The sequence below is a fragment of the Acinonyx jubatus genome, chromosome A2 (genome assembly GCF_027475565.1).
Source record: "Acinonyx jubatus isolate Ajub_Pintada_27869175 chromosome A2, VMU_Ajub_asm_v1.0, whole genome shotgun sequence".
Classification (NCBI taxonomy): domain Eukaryota; kingdom Metazoa; phylum Chordata; class Mammalia; order Carnivora; family Felidae; genus Acinonyx; species Acinonyx jubatus.
The window spans coordinates 14,037,480-14,052,500 of NC_069383.1; the positions used below are offsets into that span (position 1 = coordinate 14,037,480).

General features: G+C 45.2%; 1 protein-coding gene across 8 annotated transcripts in view; it reads left to right on the forward strand.

Moving 5' to 3' along the window:
• DENND2A (DENN domain containing 2A) overlaps nucleotides 1-15,021 on the forward strand; it is a 101,975-nt gene that overhangs the window by 42,149 nt on the left and 44,805 nt on the right. For 6 of the 8 annotated variants that reach the window (XM_027075610.2, XM_053217997.1, XM_027075612.2 and 3 more), the window contains 3 exons: nucleotides 3,414-3,541; nucleotides 5,995-6,116; nucleotides 14,608-14,808. In XM_027075610.2, coding sequence (XP_026931411.2) covers nucleotides 3,414-3,541; nucleotides 5,995-6,116; nucleotides 14,608-14,808 — 451 coding nt within the window. The remainder of the gene's footprint in view (nucleotides 1-3,413; nucleotides 3,542-5,994; nucleotides 6,117-14,607; nucleotides 14,809-15,021) is intronic. The other 2 variants (XM_053217995.1, XM_053217998.1) reach the window with 2 other exon arrangements.

A 15,021-nucleotide genomic window follows, 5' to 3' on the forward strand; every position in this document is an offset into this window, starting at 1 on the left:
TGGCCCACTCCAGGCCGGTAACTTCACTCTGCTCTGGGCCACAGACCACCACGCGTCTATCCCCAAGCATCTGCCCGGCTAATACCAGCCTGGGCTAATGGCATCCCCGACTAGGGAGTGTTCAGGGCGGGCACAAAGCACAGTGCGATCCCGTCGTAGAGAAAACAGCTCAGACCTGCTTCCACCCCATAGACCACATCTGTGGGAGCTCTGAGGCACAGTCCTTCCTCTCCTGGCTGGACACCTCAAGGGGAGGAAGGAAGGGGTTTATGGAGAGGTAGCCCTTCCTTCGCAGCAGGAGCTTCCATGAGTGCATCAGGCACCTCAGGGCACGGGTGACAGTTTCAGCCTCATGGCCTGACTTAAGGCCCTGAGGACCTAGGCTGGAAGCTGGAAGCTGGAAGCTGGAAGCTGGAAGCGTGGTCTTTATGTTCCTGTCCTGAGTGCTGAGTTCAGGTTCAGAAGGGAGAAGGGTGAGGTAGAGATTAGGGATGATGAATTCAGATGTGGAGATACTCAAGTTTAGAAGCCTAGAGAGGAAAAACCTGGGGAAACACCCAAAGCCCAGAAAGAGGAAGAGAAAGAGGAAGAGAGAGCTACAAGCAAAGACACAGGCAGTTGTCTGAGAAGGGGAAGTGGCCGGGGGCCAGCATTGCACCCAGCTCGTCAAACCCCAGAGGGTGTCTGTGTGCCTGTGTTTGCAATCCTTTGCTGAATGATACTTCTGTAAAATACAACAAAAAGGAATTGCCAGAGAAATGAAAAAGACAACAATATACAAGCCTCAGTTGTCTTTTAAAAATTTGTTCTGTCAAATTGCTTTAAAATTTTCTAAGCACAGGGGCACCTGGCTGGTTCAGTATGTAGAGTATGAGATTTTTGATCTTGGGATCCTGAGTTCGAGCCCCACGTTGGGTGTAGAAATTACATTTAAAGCAAAGAGAAAAATAACTTTTAAAAAAGAGTTTTTAAATGCCTGTTCTCAATTATTGTACCTATGTCATTGGCACACCAGCCCTGGCCCAAGGATTGCACTTTGAGCACCACAGCCTTATGCTATAGAAACTAACAGGTGTCACATAAAGAAATGCCCCAGAAAGTGATTAGGTTTTACCAGAAACTCAGTAGTGACCCTCAGGGGGCAGCTTCAGAAAAGGGATGCTTACAGAGGCCAGGTTGAGACAATAAAGAAGGAAAACCGGTGAGTTCAGGTAAACTGATAGACAGCCTCAGCTCCTCCCTCCTCCACCTGCCCCCAACCCCCACCAGCTTAAAACCCTTGGCAAGGAAGGTGAGAAATCCGCAGAACTGCAAGGGTCCTTGATTCCAATGAAAGTTTTTCTAGAGGAAACCCGTATGTGTTTAAAGAGGGAAAGGAGCTAGTGGAGAGGGAAAGATTTAAAATGTAGCAAATCCCCAAAGCTTGGAAAGCAGGCCCATGGCATCTGCCTGGCTCTGCTGTCTCCTCCCACCGCGCTCACCACCCTGTTCCCTACAGCCAGCCTTGCCGGGCGTCTGTGTGCCTTTCCCACAAATGCACCAAGTTCTCCGCTGCCGCAGGACCTTCACAGGTGCCCTTTCCTCTTCTTGGACCACTCTTCCCCACCCCCACCCCCCGCCCCCCACCCCAACTGAGGTCTTTGTATCCTTAGGTCTCAGCTTTAATGAGTGACTTTGTCAGCCTCCCCTGATGCATCCCCAATCTATGTCAAGTCCTCCTTGATAGTCTCACTTGTGACACCCTGTTCTTTTCCATCACTGACCTTAACACAGGTTATTATTATTCGATGTATTTGTGCGTGCTCTGCTTGAACGCCTGTCTTCCTCCCTGGAATGTAAGCTCTCTGAGGCAGGGACTCTAATTCTTTTAGTCACTCCTTATTTATGGAACCCTAAGCACCATGCCTCTCACATAGTTCATGTTCAACATAAAACATTTGCTACGTAAGTAATTATAGCACTGCACGGTAATAGTAACAGCTAACACTTGTTGCATGTTTGCTAGGTGCTAAGGACTTTACAGACTTTCTCTTTTCTATTCTTTGGGCAATCCTATGAGATAATTCCTGTTTTTCAAGTCAGGAGGAAGAGTTTCAGCCCAGTTAAGTAGTTCATCCCAGGTTAAAAGGCTTGTGAACAATGCATCTGAGATCTGTGTACTGATCTGTTTAATCTTAGAGCCACCAGAGGGCACCTTCCCCAGGGGCAGAGAGAGATTGGAAGCATGGGTAAGAAGCAAAGACATACACTTCTACGTAGTCAGCCACAGTTTACATCAAGCATGTGCAGGACGCTGTGCTAGACACGGGTGCCCAGAGTAAGGAACCGTGACTCCTGGGCCATGGGAGGCTTGTGACCATCCTATACCAGGAGGAGTGAAGGGCTAGGACCAAGTCAAGGCCAGCTGGGGAGTGTGCCCTCAGGAGTGTGGGTGGACTAAATTCCATTCAAGGAAGGCCCGAGTGTGTTCAGCGCGAGTTCCTCACAAGTCCCCTGGACGGACAAGATGAGCCTCGAGAGCCTGAGTGGACAGGGCTGTTCTGGTCCAACTGGGGGGAAGTTGTGTTTTAGTTTGGAGAAGGAGAAGGAAAGAGGAGAAAAAAGGGAAAGGTGGAATGAACCGGTGAGGTGGCTGATATTTTGTATGTTCCACAGTATGGTCTACCTCCTGACCTTCCTAATGTTCAGTAAAGCTAAAGAAATCATAGAAACTCAAGGTGAGCCACTGTGTATGTTGGGGGTGGGGGCTGGACTTTGCATTAGGTCAACACCAGCAGGACAGGGACAGCTCCTGTGGAAGTAGGGGGTGTGGTGAGGGTGATAGCCATTTATTTATCATCCTTACTGATCATCCTTACCACATTTGCACAAATCTCTGCAGGGGGAGTGCGGGAGGGAGTTGGGGGTGTCTCAGCTGGCCTCCAGGTTTCATTCTGATAATAACCACTTGAGTGAGAGAAGTGCGAAGGGGGCCCAGGCCTCTGGTCCACTCTGAACTGGCCATCACTGCTCCTTTCCGATTATTAATGTATGCTCTGTAAACATTGCAGAATATTTAAAAACTCCAGAAAGTAAAAGTGAAAAGAAGCCATGAGCCATTCCTTAGCCCTAAGATATAGCTGTATATTTCACTTCCTTCACTTCTTTTCCATGTATATGTGTGCTTACAAAGTTGGGGTTGTATTTTATATGTACTTGACTCCCTTTACTCAGTGTAACAGCATAAACATTCTTTCAGATAAAAGCCACACCTCTTATGTAAGGATTTTCATACCTTCTTACAAGAAACAGAGTTGATTTCATTAATAGAAATCTTTGCAGGAAGAAAATTTGGGGGCATATAATCTCTGGACCAGCCTAATTGATTTGAGTTCTTGTTTTTTGGTTTTTTTCTCCCATCTTGTACAAACCAGAAAATCCTATGAGTTTGAAGACTTATTGCAATCTTCCTCTGAGAACAGCAGAGTGGACTGGTACGCACAGACTAAGTTGGGGCTCACACGCACTTTATCAGAGGAGAACGTCTACGAGGACATTCTAGGTAAGAGGCCCACATACCTGTGTATGAGTCCGGGTCTGTCTCTGGCAAGGGGGAGAGGAAATGGGGCTGACCCCTTGAAACACAGACACACACACACTCTCTCTCTCTCTCTCTCTCTCTCTCTCTCTCTCTCTCTCTCACACACACACACACACACACACACACACACAGAGTCTCGAAGAAATACATGTACTCAGATGAACAAGAGAGCAGGTAGGGGCATGGCAGAGTGGCCCACGGAGGGACATATGAGAGAAAGTGGGACCGGAGAGGAAAGAGGAAGGACTGGTGCTGAATGGCCATGGAGGCAGCATGTTGCAGTGGGAAACACTGGAGACCTGGGGTCTGAAGAGCTGTGATTGAATCTCTGCTCTGCTCCTGATTAACTGTACAACAGTGAGTGGGGGACTTCACTTTTCTGAACATCGTTCTCTCATCTGTATAATAAAGACGATGACAGTTACATTGTAGGGCTGAGGATTGGAGAAAATGGAATGGGAAGTACCTGGTTTGTAACAGATGCTCAGTAAATGTAGGGATTACGGAATGAAGGAAAACTAAGGCCACCACGCTCTTCCTGAATCTGTAGGAGTGTGACAGTAACAGGGCATCAAAATTCAGACTAAAATGAATGTCTACTATTTTTAAAAGTAGCTTTGGCCTAAGTTCTTTTAAATTCTAAAGTGGAGCTCAGATTCACCAAGTTTGTTTCATTTCTTTATTTTTTAATGTTTATATTTTATTTTGGATTTCATTTGCTAATATTTTATTTAAGAATTTTTTTTTAAATTTATATCCAAGTTAGTTAGTGCATAGTGCAATAATGATTTCAGGAGTAGAATCCAGTGGTTCATCCTCTACATTTAACACCCAGTGCTCATCCCAACAATGTTTGTTTATTTATTTATTTATTTTTTTAATTTTAATGTTTACTTATTTTTGAGAGAGAGAGCAAGCAAGCAAGGGAGGGGCAGAGAGAGAGGAAGACACAGAATTTGAAGCAGGCTCCAGGCTCCAGCTGTCAGCACAGAGCCCGATGTGGGGCTTGAACTCGCAAACCGCAAGATCATGACCTGAGCTGAAGTCAGATGCTTAACTGACTGAGCCACCCAGGCACCCCAATGTTTATTTATTTTTGAGAAAATATCAGGGGAGGGGCAGAGAGATAGGGAGACAGAAGATCCGAAGTGGACCCTCTGCTACAGCAGCGAGCCGGATGTGGGGCTCGAACTCCTGAGCCATGAGATCATGACCTGAGCCAAAGTCAGACATGTAACCAACCGAGCCACCCAGGCACCTCTGTTTGCATTTAAATTAGTGAGTTAAAAAGGAAAATAAAATCAATAAATTAGTGATTTCAGTAGCCTTCAGGGAATATCACAGTTTTCAGGGAAGTGTGAGCTCAGCCCACCATCTGCATGTTGGGGTCAAGGGTGGGAGTGAGGGAAGAAAGGAGCTGGTAAGAGGGAGAAACCCGCATGTGGCCACATGCAAGGGATCGGTAGGGCAGATACACATATACATACGTGAATGGAATCATCAATACCAGAACAAACTCCACAGTAGGAGGAAACACAAGACTTGAGGCAGAATAGATATTTAGCTGAGCTATGAATTTCACCATAGACTGTTTGAATTATAGCGTCCAAGTTTGGGAGATGGGTTGCTGCCAAAGCAGTAGGCTTCCCAGGTCTGAAGCGGGTATGAGGTCTGGACTTCTCTTAACAGTGTGTACCTAACAGGGAAGTTTTCAGTTACAGAGAACGGAAGACCCAGCTGAAATAACAAGGGAGTTTGTTGGTTCATGTGACCAGAACTGGCCTATTCTCCCTTGTTTCCTCCCGCCGACCCCACCTTTTATAAAGTAGGCTCTGCACCCAGTGTGGGGCTTGAACTCACAATCCTGAAATCGAGAACTGCCCATTCCACTGACTGAGCCAGCCAGGCGCCCCTCTTCTCCCTTGTTATCACTCGGGCTAGCTCCATTCTTGGCGGGTTTCCTATGGTCTTCATGACGGCTGCCATCAGCTCCCTGGAATCTGTAACTTCCCATTGGGAAGGAGAGCCCATGTTCTGCACCCAACAAAAATGCCGAGGTTCACGCTGAAGAGACCAGTTTAGATCCCTTGTTCACCTTCGTAGCCCAGGAATGCCATGCACTGGTTGGCATAAGCTTGGGATGTGAGCCCTTCCCTGAACCGGACACTGAGGCGGAGACTGGGGATGCTCACATTGACTGATGCTCTGAACTTGGAATGGAGTTAACTCCATATATCTAAGAAGGGGGTCACAGGGAGTCACTCCGGCGAAAACCAGGGTCCAAGAGGAAGGGGGTGAATGGATAGGAAGACATCAGACATCCCCACCAGGAGAGGCCAAGACGTTGGGTGGCTCTCTGATAAGGAAAACTTCTGTAACGTTCCCAGTTCCTGACTTGTTGCCTTTGACCACAGATCCACCAATGAAGGAAAACCCTTATGAGGACGTGGAGTTGCACGGTCGCTGCCTGGGGAAGAAGTGTGTCTTGAACTTCCCTGGTTCTCCCACTTCTTCCATTCCTGACACACCCTCCAAGGTATGAGCCCCCCGGGGAGTGGTGCAGGGAGAGGGGTCCCCAGCACCCCCAGCATGGTGGCCTCGAGCAGCCTCGAGCTGTGGGTTACACCGGAGTGCCAGGCCTCCCTCACCTCTGGGTTCCTGGATTTGCCTATCAGCTGCCTGCCTGCTCTAGTTCTGCCTCTAGTTCTCCTGGAAACCCTCTGCTCAACCAAACATCCTAAAATAACATTTTAGTTTCTGGGTCAGAAACCTCCCCAAACTGGGTAAGATAGCACATCCGTATTATACAACTGTAAGGAAGAGTAGCCTGACCTAAAACAAAGTCTAAAATATAAGACTGAAAGTTTTGGTACAGAAACAGTACCTTTATAGCATGCCACCATCTGTGAGGTTTTAAATAGAAAAATATACATACATGGAAACTCAAATATGTTTGTGTATGTAGAGGAATATCCCTGTAGGGAACCTAAGAGCGAGTGGGTATATCTGTGGAGTTGTCTGAATGTGAGTACCTGGAGGACAAGGTGGAAAACTGATTTTTTTTTCTTTTTTTTTTTTACTGAATATCCTTTTGAACCTTTTGAAATTTTGTACTAGGTACATATAGATAATATAACTATACTCATGTGAATGATAACTTCAACTCATTGCCAAGAGGATTGAATTTATATTCCTTAGCTTGGCATTAAATAATCCTTCATAATTGATCCCTGGGCATCCATTATTACCTAATTTCCTACACTTCCTACATACAAAAGCTCCCGTCTAGCAAAAGCATACAAATTGCCCCTCTGATACTCTAGGCCCAGATTGACAGACCTTTTCTGTAAAGGACCAGAGGGTAAATATATGAACTCTGTCGTGACTACTCAGTGCTGCATTATAGTGAAAAGCAGCTGTAGACAATATGCAAACAGATGGATGTGCTGTATGTCAATAAAACTTTATTACAGACACCAAATTTTAATTTTACATACTTTTCACATGTCGTGAAATATTACTTATTTTCCAACCATTTGAAAAATGTAAAAACCATTCTTAGCTCGTGGGCTGTATAGAAACAGGTGGTGGGCCAGATGTGGCCCAGAGGCCACATTTGCCCACCCCTGTGTTAGGTCATTTTTATATCTGCTCTTGGCTCTTGTCTTTCTCTCCCCATCCTTTACAACCCAGATCAATCCTGCCTCCTTCAAGAAGTTTCTAGGCCATTTCAGCCACTGGAACTTCTTCCCCTCTTACTCATTGGGCTGAAGTGTTCATTTTACACCAAATTGTGTATACGGCATTATGATATCTCTGACGTTGATGATTTAAAATCTGATTTAAGTCATGTAATGTATCTTAAAAACCTCCCCAGCTAAATTATGAATTCCTGAAGTCCCTCAATATTCTCTTTCTTTGTGTCCGCCATTAGGGGTTGTTCTACAGTGTGTAATTGATGAAGAAATTAAGTAAAGGAAGGCCAAATCCAGGCCCCGGGTGTCAGTTTCAGTCCCATTGCAGGATCTATTTCCAGCCTAAGAAAAGAAGCCATCTTCCTCTCTGGGCTCCATGCATTTGCTGGCAGGTGGGGGTCCGCACACGAGGCATGCCTTTTGTGCTCAGTGGTCACACAGGCAATCTCTCTGCCACCAGTCTTCCTGAAGAGAGTTGAAGGTAGACTCCACCATGAGGGGTGGATCTTATCTAACCAAGCCGATTACTGTAATTCTTGCCGAAGCCAGTTAACTGCTCTTTTTCTCCTCCTATGGAAGAGTGTTGTCATGAATAATCCAGCACAAGAGATAATTAGCAGAGTTTTCCTACTTGCCTTTGAAGTGTGTTTTCAGTAGATATAGATGCCTTTGACATTTAGGAAATCCTTCATTTCCCACAGTGGATAAGTCTGGCTTAAAAGAAGGAAGGCTCTCTTACAACCCAGGGTGCCCTTTCGTGTCCCACCTGGCTCTCCCCTGCTCTCCTCTTCACGCAGGGAATGCACCGCCTGCCCCTTAGGAGCAATGAACAACATCTGCCCCAAGCAACTCTGCAGTTAGAGCTGGGGGCTCCTCCCTGATGCCAGGAAATAAGGACTTAACGGCCCTCTTCTTCCCCTTCCTGCCAGCCAGAGAAAACCTAGGTCCTGTGTCACCAGAGCAGCTAAACACAGTAGGTAACCACCTCCACAAGCCTATCCCTGTCTCCAGTTGCCCAGGGTATGTGTCTGATTGCCGCCGATTCCTGCCAGCTGCTTTCAGCCTTTGCACGTCATCCGCAGGACTCTGTGTCCACGCTCATTCCTCCGCTCTCCCACATCTGGGTACCCGGTTTGTGCCCATTCTGGGGGACAGCTGCAGACTTCACCACTTCCTCCGTTTTAACTCATCAAATATTCATGGAGCATCTGCCGCATCTGGGCTGCACCTGGGACCTTAGAACTGGCGGAAGCAGTCCCTTTGTGGCGACCTCCTCTGTCAGCCTCAGAAAGATCCTGTGACAGCTTCTGGGATTCTCATTTAGTGAGACCGTGCCTGGACCCAGCACAGGGGTAAGGGTCAGCTGGACAGACAGAAAGGAGCAGATGTGCAGATGCTAATGCTTATAGACACACAATGCAAGCTCTTGAGCCGGGGCTATTTTCTTTTCTTGCTATGTGTTACCTCCATCCCCACACCTGGAATAGCACAGTAAATGGAGTAGGAACTAATTTTGATAACAAAGGAAATCGAGGCTAACGTGAGACATTCTTTTTTATGTACTGACTCGTAAGACCTAAGGGAAAAAACGTGTCACTAAGTAGCATTCTCTGGTTGCCTGGGGAGCCCACCCACACCATCTCCCACACCAAAAAATCCTGTATCACTTAGCTGTAGCTACAGAGAGGCAGTATGTGGTCGAGTGTGCAAGTTCTAGAGTCTGTCTCCATTCAGAACTTGCTAGCTGAGTGACTTTGGGCAAATGATCTCATCTACACGGATCAGTTTGTCACTGATAAAATAGGAATGATAATAGTATTCTCCTCGTAGGGATTTTATGAAGAGTAATCAAATTAATCCTTGTAAATACTTAGGCTAAGTAGCTACTATTTATGTGCGTTTGGTAAATATATAGAATTGTGCTTTTCAGTATGTGTTCTTTTTAAAAAAAAAAAACTTTATTTCCTAAAAACAGAACATTCTCATCACAAAAAAAATTTTTGGCCGGGGGGGTGGTGGGCGCCTGGGTGGCTCAGTCAGTTTCGCACCCGACTTCTGCTCAGGTCATGATCTCATAGTTCATGAGTTCAGGCCTCACGCTGGGCTCTGTGCTGACAGCTCAGCCTGGAGCCTGCTTTGGATTTTGTGTCTCCCTCTCTCTCTGCCCTCTGCCCATCGTGCTCTGTCTCTCTTTCTCAAAAATAAATAAGCATTAAAAAAATTTTTTTTAATTTTTTTTTGAGAGAAAGAGAGAGAGAGAGAGGGTGCAAGTGAGCAAGGGGCAGAGAGAGAGAGAGAGAGAGAGAGAGAGAGAGAGAGAGAGAATATCCCAGGAGGGGCAGAGGAGGAGATGGGTATGGGTGTGGGTGAGGGAGACAGTGAGAAGCAGGGCTCACCTGAAGCTGGGCTCACATTTTACCCTAAGCTGAGCTTGAGCTCATGAACCTGAGATCATGACCTGAGCCGAAGTCAGATTAATGACTGAGCCATCCAAAATTTTCTTAAATACTGAAAAGTGTAATGAAGAATATAAAACTCATCCATAATCGGGGATTTTTATTTTTCTTTAATAGATTGTTAGCGTGTGTGTGTGTGTGTGTGTGTGTGTGTGTGTACATAAAAAAGATTTGGGATGATGTCTATATACTGTTGCTGGCCTTTATCCTGAGTATTTCCCCACGTCATTAATTTCCTTTTAAAAACAATGTTTGTTGTCTGCCTGGCATTCCATTGTTTAAATGTAATGTCATCACTTTGTGTAATGTCCCAATTGTTAAAATATGCGTGTTTGCTTTCCTATGTACTTCTGTGTGTGTATATTTAAGGAAGTGTTTATGCATTCATGGAAAGATATGTACCTGTGGGTATATATGAGCTAACGGACATGTTTGTGAGAATGACATCTAAGTCCTTAGAGGAAGCCTCTATAAAAGAGACCAGGAATGAGGTTAAGTTAGGTTAGGAAGAGATGTGATATTTGGTATCAAGGGCCCTTTCAGTCTTCTTACATCACTGTCTTCTGAGGCAGTAAGACAGGGACAAGAGAGGACAGGAAGGAGTTAAGCCACCAGCCACCATTCGCAGACAAGAAGGGTGAATGAACCCTGGCTTGAGTCCAGGTCAGCTCCCTTTAGGGAGGCATGCAGTTTCCTTGCCGCCCCTCTTCCCCACCAAGAAGTCCCCTGGCCAGGGCCCATCACACTCGGTCCCCCAAAATAACTCATGAAGTTTCCACAGAGAGTTCTTGCCTGCTTTTCTTTTTTGGACACCACAGATCTTTTGCTAGGTCCATTCTGTGTGCCTCTGCAACAGCTGGGCCCCTCCCTAGAGGTTATTCCATAGACACAATGGAATTAGGCATATTACCATCAGAGCACATTGGTGTGAGGCTTTCTTTCTTTCTTTCTAAGTTTATTTTATTTTGAGAGAGAGAGCCAAGCAGGCTCCACACTGTCAGCCCAGAGCCAAACACAGGGCAGCGTCTCAAACTCACAAACCACAAGACCATGACACACGCCAAGCCGAAATCGAGAGTCAAACGCCCAACTGACTGAACCATCCACACGCCCCGTGTGAGGCTTTCTGATCAAAAGCGGGAATCTTATCTGGGCCACAGCCTGATATCATCACCTCTGGGGTCCTATAGTATCTATTCTTTTATACTATCATTCAGGTTTGACCAACTTCTGCTGGTTGACTGATTTTGTAAATAAAGTTTTTCTGCAACAGCCACGCTCATTCATGCACATATTTGGTATGGCTGCTTTTGCACTGCGGTGGCAGAGTCTAGTAGTCGTGACAAAGCCTAAAATATTTACCGTCTGGCCTTTAAGAAAAGGCTTGCCACCCCCTGCTAAATCCAAGAGTCATACCCTTACCTTCAAAGGCCTTCCACAGATGATTTGATGTCCTCATTGGTGTGTGATCTCTCCCATCTCTTTGGCTGTACTCGCTCTAAGCCATGAAGACTCTCTCTGGTCTAATTTGCTCTTCCTCACCGCTATGCCTCTTCTCAGATTGTGCTATCTACTTGAAAACGCTCTACCCCAGAGCCCACTAGGTCCTCTTCTCAGTTAAGTAGCAGCTGAAACTCCACCCCCTCATGAAAGCTCCCTGGACATTTGGGGGCTGATTCTGGGTGCTCTGGAGGGCACACCGGGGCCCCTTTCCCTGGCAGTGTCACCACGGGGAGATGCTGTCACCACGGGGAGATGCAGCCCATGCAGCCTCCCCCAGGTCTCTTGACACCCTTTAGAGAGTTGTGTACCATGTTCTGATTCCGTTCTGTTTTCTTTCTCCTCAGACTTCTTTATCGGTCAAATCTTTGAACAAACACTCTCACACCTAAAAGTCTAATAAAAACAGATGCCTGCTTTTTGCCAACAATGTGATACGTGATTCTAATACAGGGAAAGACTCGGGGCCATTTCCTTGGATTTCATTGCAGATGGAATTTGGCCTCTAAGAAAGCTTCTAGCTATTCCTTCTTTATGTGCTGGTTTAATTATGAAGATGCGCATAGTGAGCAAACCACACTGGCTTTTTCTGCTCAGGGTTTGTGGTGCTAAGCGATTGATTGCTGCCTATAGACTCGTGATACAAACATTGCAGCAGGCCACTTGGGAAGACTAGGAGTCTTTATTCCTAGAAATCTTCAAAAAGAAAAGGTTCTGGAGTTATTGTTACATACTATGTGGAACGAAACAAGAATAAAGAAATCGATGGAACAAAATAAGATGATTCTGTAAGAGTTTAAGATATAATAAATGTGGCCTTGTAATCTGATAGGAAAAGAAAGACTTATTTATTAAATGGAATAGGGATAAAGTAGCTTTGGGGGAAAAATCACTTTAGACTAACATGCAATAAAATAAATGACTGATGGATTAATAAATAAAATATGTTAAGGGGCACCTGGGTGGCTCAGTCGGTTGAGTGTCTGACTTCAGCCCAGGTCACAATCTTGCAGTTTATGAGTTCGGGCCCCACATCAGGCTTGCTGGTCTCAATGCATAGCCTACTTCAGATCATCTGTGCCCCTCTCTCTGTCCCTCCCTCGCTCGCGTTTTCTCTCTCAAAAATAAAACACTAAAAAAATATGTTCGAAATAAGCTAAGAAAATCCACAAGAAAATGGAATTAAATATGTATTAAACCTTTAAAAATATATAGACTTTCTAGGCAAAGAGAGGCAAGATTAAATCATTCACAAAGGAAAAGATGAACAGATTTTCATATACAAAGATTTCACATGATCTTAAAAAAAACATGGAAAAAACACACAACAAAACTGACAAATAGTTCATATCTGCTCTATATAAAGAGTTCTTCCAAATTAATAAGAAAAACATTAGGAACTCAAAAGATAAATAGGCAAAGAACATAAACAATATACTAAAGAAAAAAGCAGTTAGCATATTAAAGTGTGAAAAAAATGAGAAAAACTGTAGTGTATCAGGTATTTTGCTAGGTATTTTATATACCTTTAGCCCATCAAATGCATTAACTCATTAATTCATTTTAAAAAAGAGACTTTGCAGCTATAATTATAGTACAGTGTGCATCCTGGAAGTACCTTTGGAAAGAAGATAGTCCAAGTAGTTTTTAAATTTTATTAGTATCTCTTATTTCAGTGTTAATATATTCGTATGGCTTAAACTTTAAGGAGTATTAAAGGTGTACAGTGAAAAGTCTTCCTCTGGCCCCTGGCCCTCCATCTCTGTCCCCCAGAAGAACCACTGTTTAGTTTCTTATGTGTCCTTCAGAACTGTCCTCTGCATACACCAGCAGGGTAGCTCCTTAAAACACACACACATCAGCATGTTATGCCAACTGTTTTACACTTTGCTTTTCATGCTTAACGACAGACATCCGGGGCGTCTGGGTGGCTCAGTCAGTTGAGCGTCCGGCTTCGGCTCAGGTCGTGATCTCAAGCCCCACGTCAGGCTCTATGCTGACAGCTCAAAGCCTGGAACATGCTTCGTGGATTCTGTGTCTCCCTCTCTCTCTGCCCCTCCCCCACTCGTACTCTGTCTCTCTCTCTCTCTCTCTGTCTCCCCAAAATAAGTAGAACATTAAAAAAATATATATATATATATATACATCTGAGAGAACTTTCCATATGAGTACATTAAGATTTTTCTTACACATGCATCGTATTCCATTCTGTAGATGTACCAGATTTTATTTGACCAGCTTCTGCTGATGGACATCGTTTCCAGTATTTTGTGTACTTGTATTTTACAAGCCATCTCACAGTGTACAATACGGTTTGCACAGTATAGCTTGCCTCGTACAGTATAACTTTGCCCAAGTCTGGGTATATGGGTAGGACCCATTCCTGGAGATGGAATTACTGGGTGAAGCAGCATGTGCATTTGTAATTTTGTTGACACTGCTCCATCGCCCTCCATAGAATTGTACCAATTTCTAGTCCCACCAGCAGTGTACGAAAGTGTGAAAGGGACTCACCAATAACTCCGGTGAGTTACCAAATTTATCTTCGCTAATCTTAGAGGGAAAAATGTCTCTTTGATGGAGTTTTCATTTTCTTTTCTCTTATGAGTAAAGCTAAGAATCATTTTCCATATCTAAGCATCATTGTCTTTCTTTATTCTATAAATTTTCCATCCCTATCTTTTTGCCTGTTTGCCTTTTCATTAATTTATGTGTTACAAAAATGAGTTCTAGAGGGAGTTAATTTTAACCGACTGGGTCACCCAGACACCGCTAGGGGAGTTAATTTTAAATCAGTACAAGATGGCAGAGGGGGACCAGACAGCATGGACCAGGGCCTGTGGAGCCCACAGACCAGCGACCCAACACCAGGGTTAACCACATCTCTTCCGCAACCTTCCTAATACATATTTAAAAATTGGTGGTATATAAAAAAGAAAAAGAAGATCTGTGAGTTGCAGGGTTTTTGGTTTTGGGGTTTTTTGCTTTTTTACCTTTGACCTTAAAGCAGCTCATTTTTAGAGATAAGACCCCGAGGCTTAGGAAGTGAAGCTCCTTGTATAGGAGGTCCTCAGCTTACCAGCGGGCAGGGGTCAAAACCAGGCTTAGGTCTTCTGACTCCCAGTCCGGTGGGTGTTAGTTGGCTGAGCTCCTGATTTGTACAGGTAAGAGAGCCAGGGTACTCCTGCTTGTCTAAAAGGAGACTGGATTGGGTGTGCGTCCTTTGTCATCTTCATGCAGACAGACTCAGCCTACCCTGGGAACAGAGACCAGCTTTCCCTCTCCATCTCATGGTCTGTATCACTGGCACCCCCAGCCATCTCCCAGTTAGTCCCTTTGTATTTATTTGCTCTTCTTTTCTCCTTTCGCCTCCCAGCAGTCATTGTCCAAACCTGCTTTTTTCCGGCAAAATTCAGAGAGAAGGAACTTCAAACTGCTGGACACTAGGAAGCTGAGTCGGGATGGATATGGGTCCCCTTCCAAAATCAGCCCCCCCTCCACCCCCAGCAGCCCTGATGACACTTTCTTTAACCTTGGAGATCCGCAGAATGGCAGGAAGAAGAGAAAGATACCCAAGGTAAGGCTTGCAGCAAACTTCGTGTGCAGATAGGTCCCCTTTCCTGCAAAGGAGGGCTGCAGAGGAATCTGGGCAGAGAACTGAACACTGAGCCGTCTTCTGCCTGCCTCATCACAGGCCAGGCAGCAGGCTGGAGTGTCTGAGCCTTTGTCATGATAGTTACTGTGGTCCTGTAGCCTTCCTCTTAGCCCTTCCTCTCCCAGCCTCAGCTCT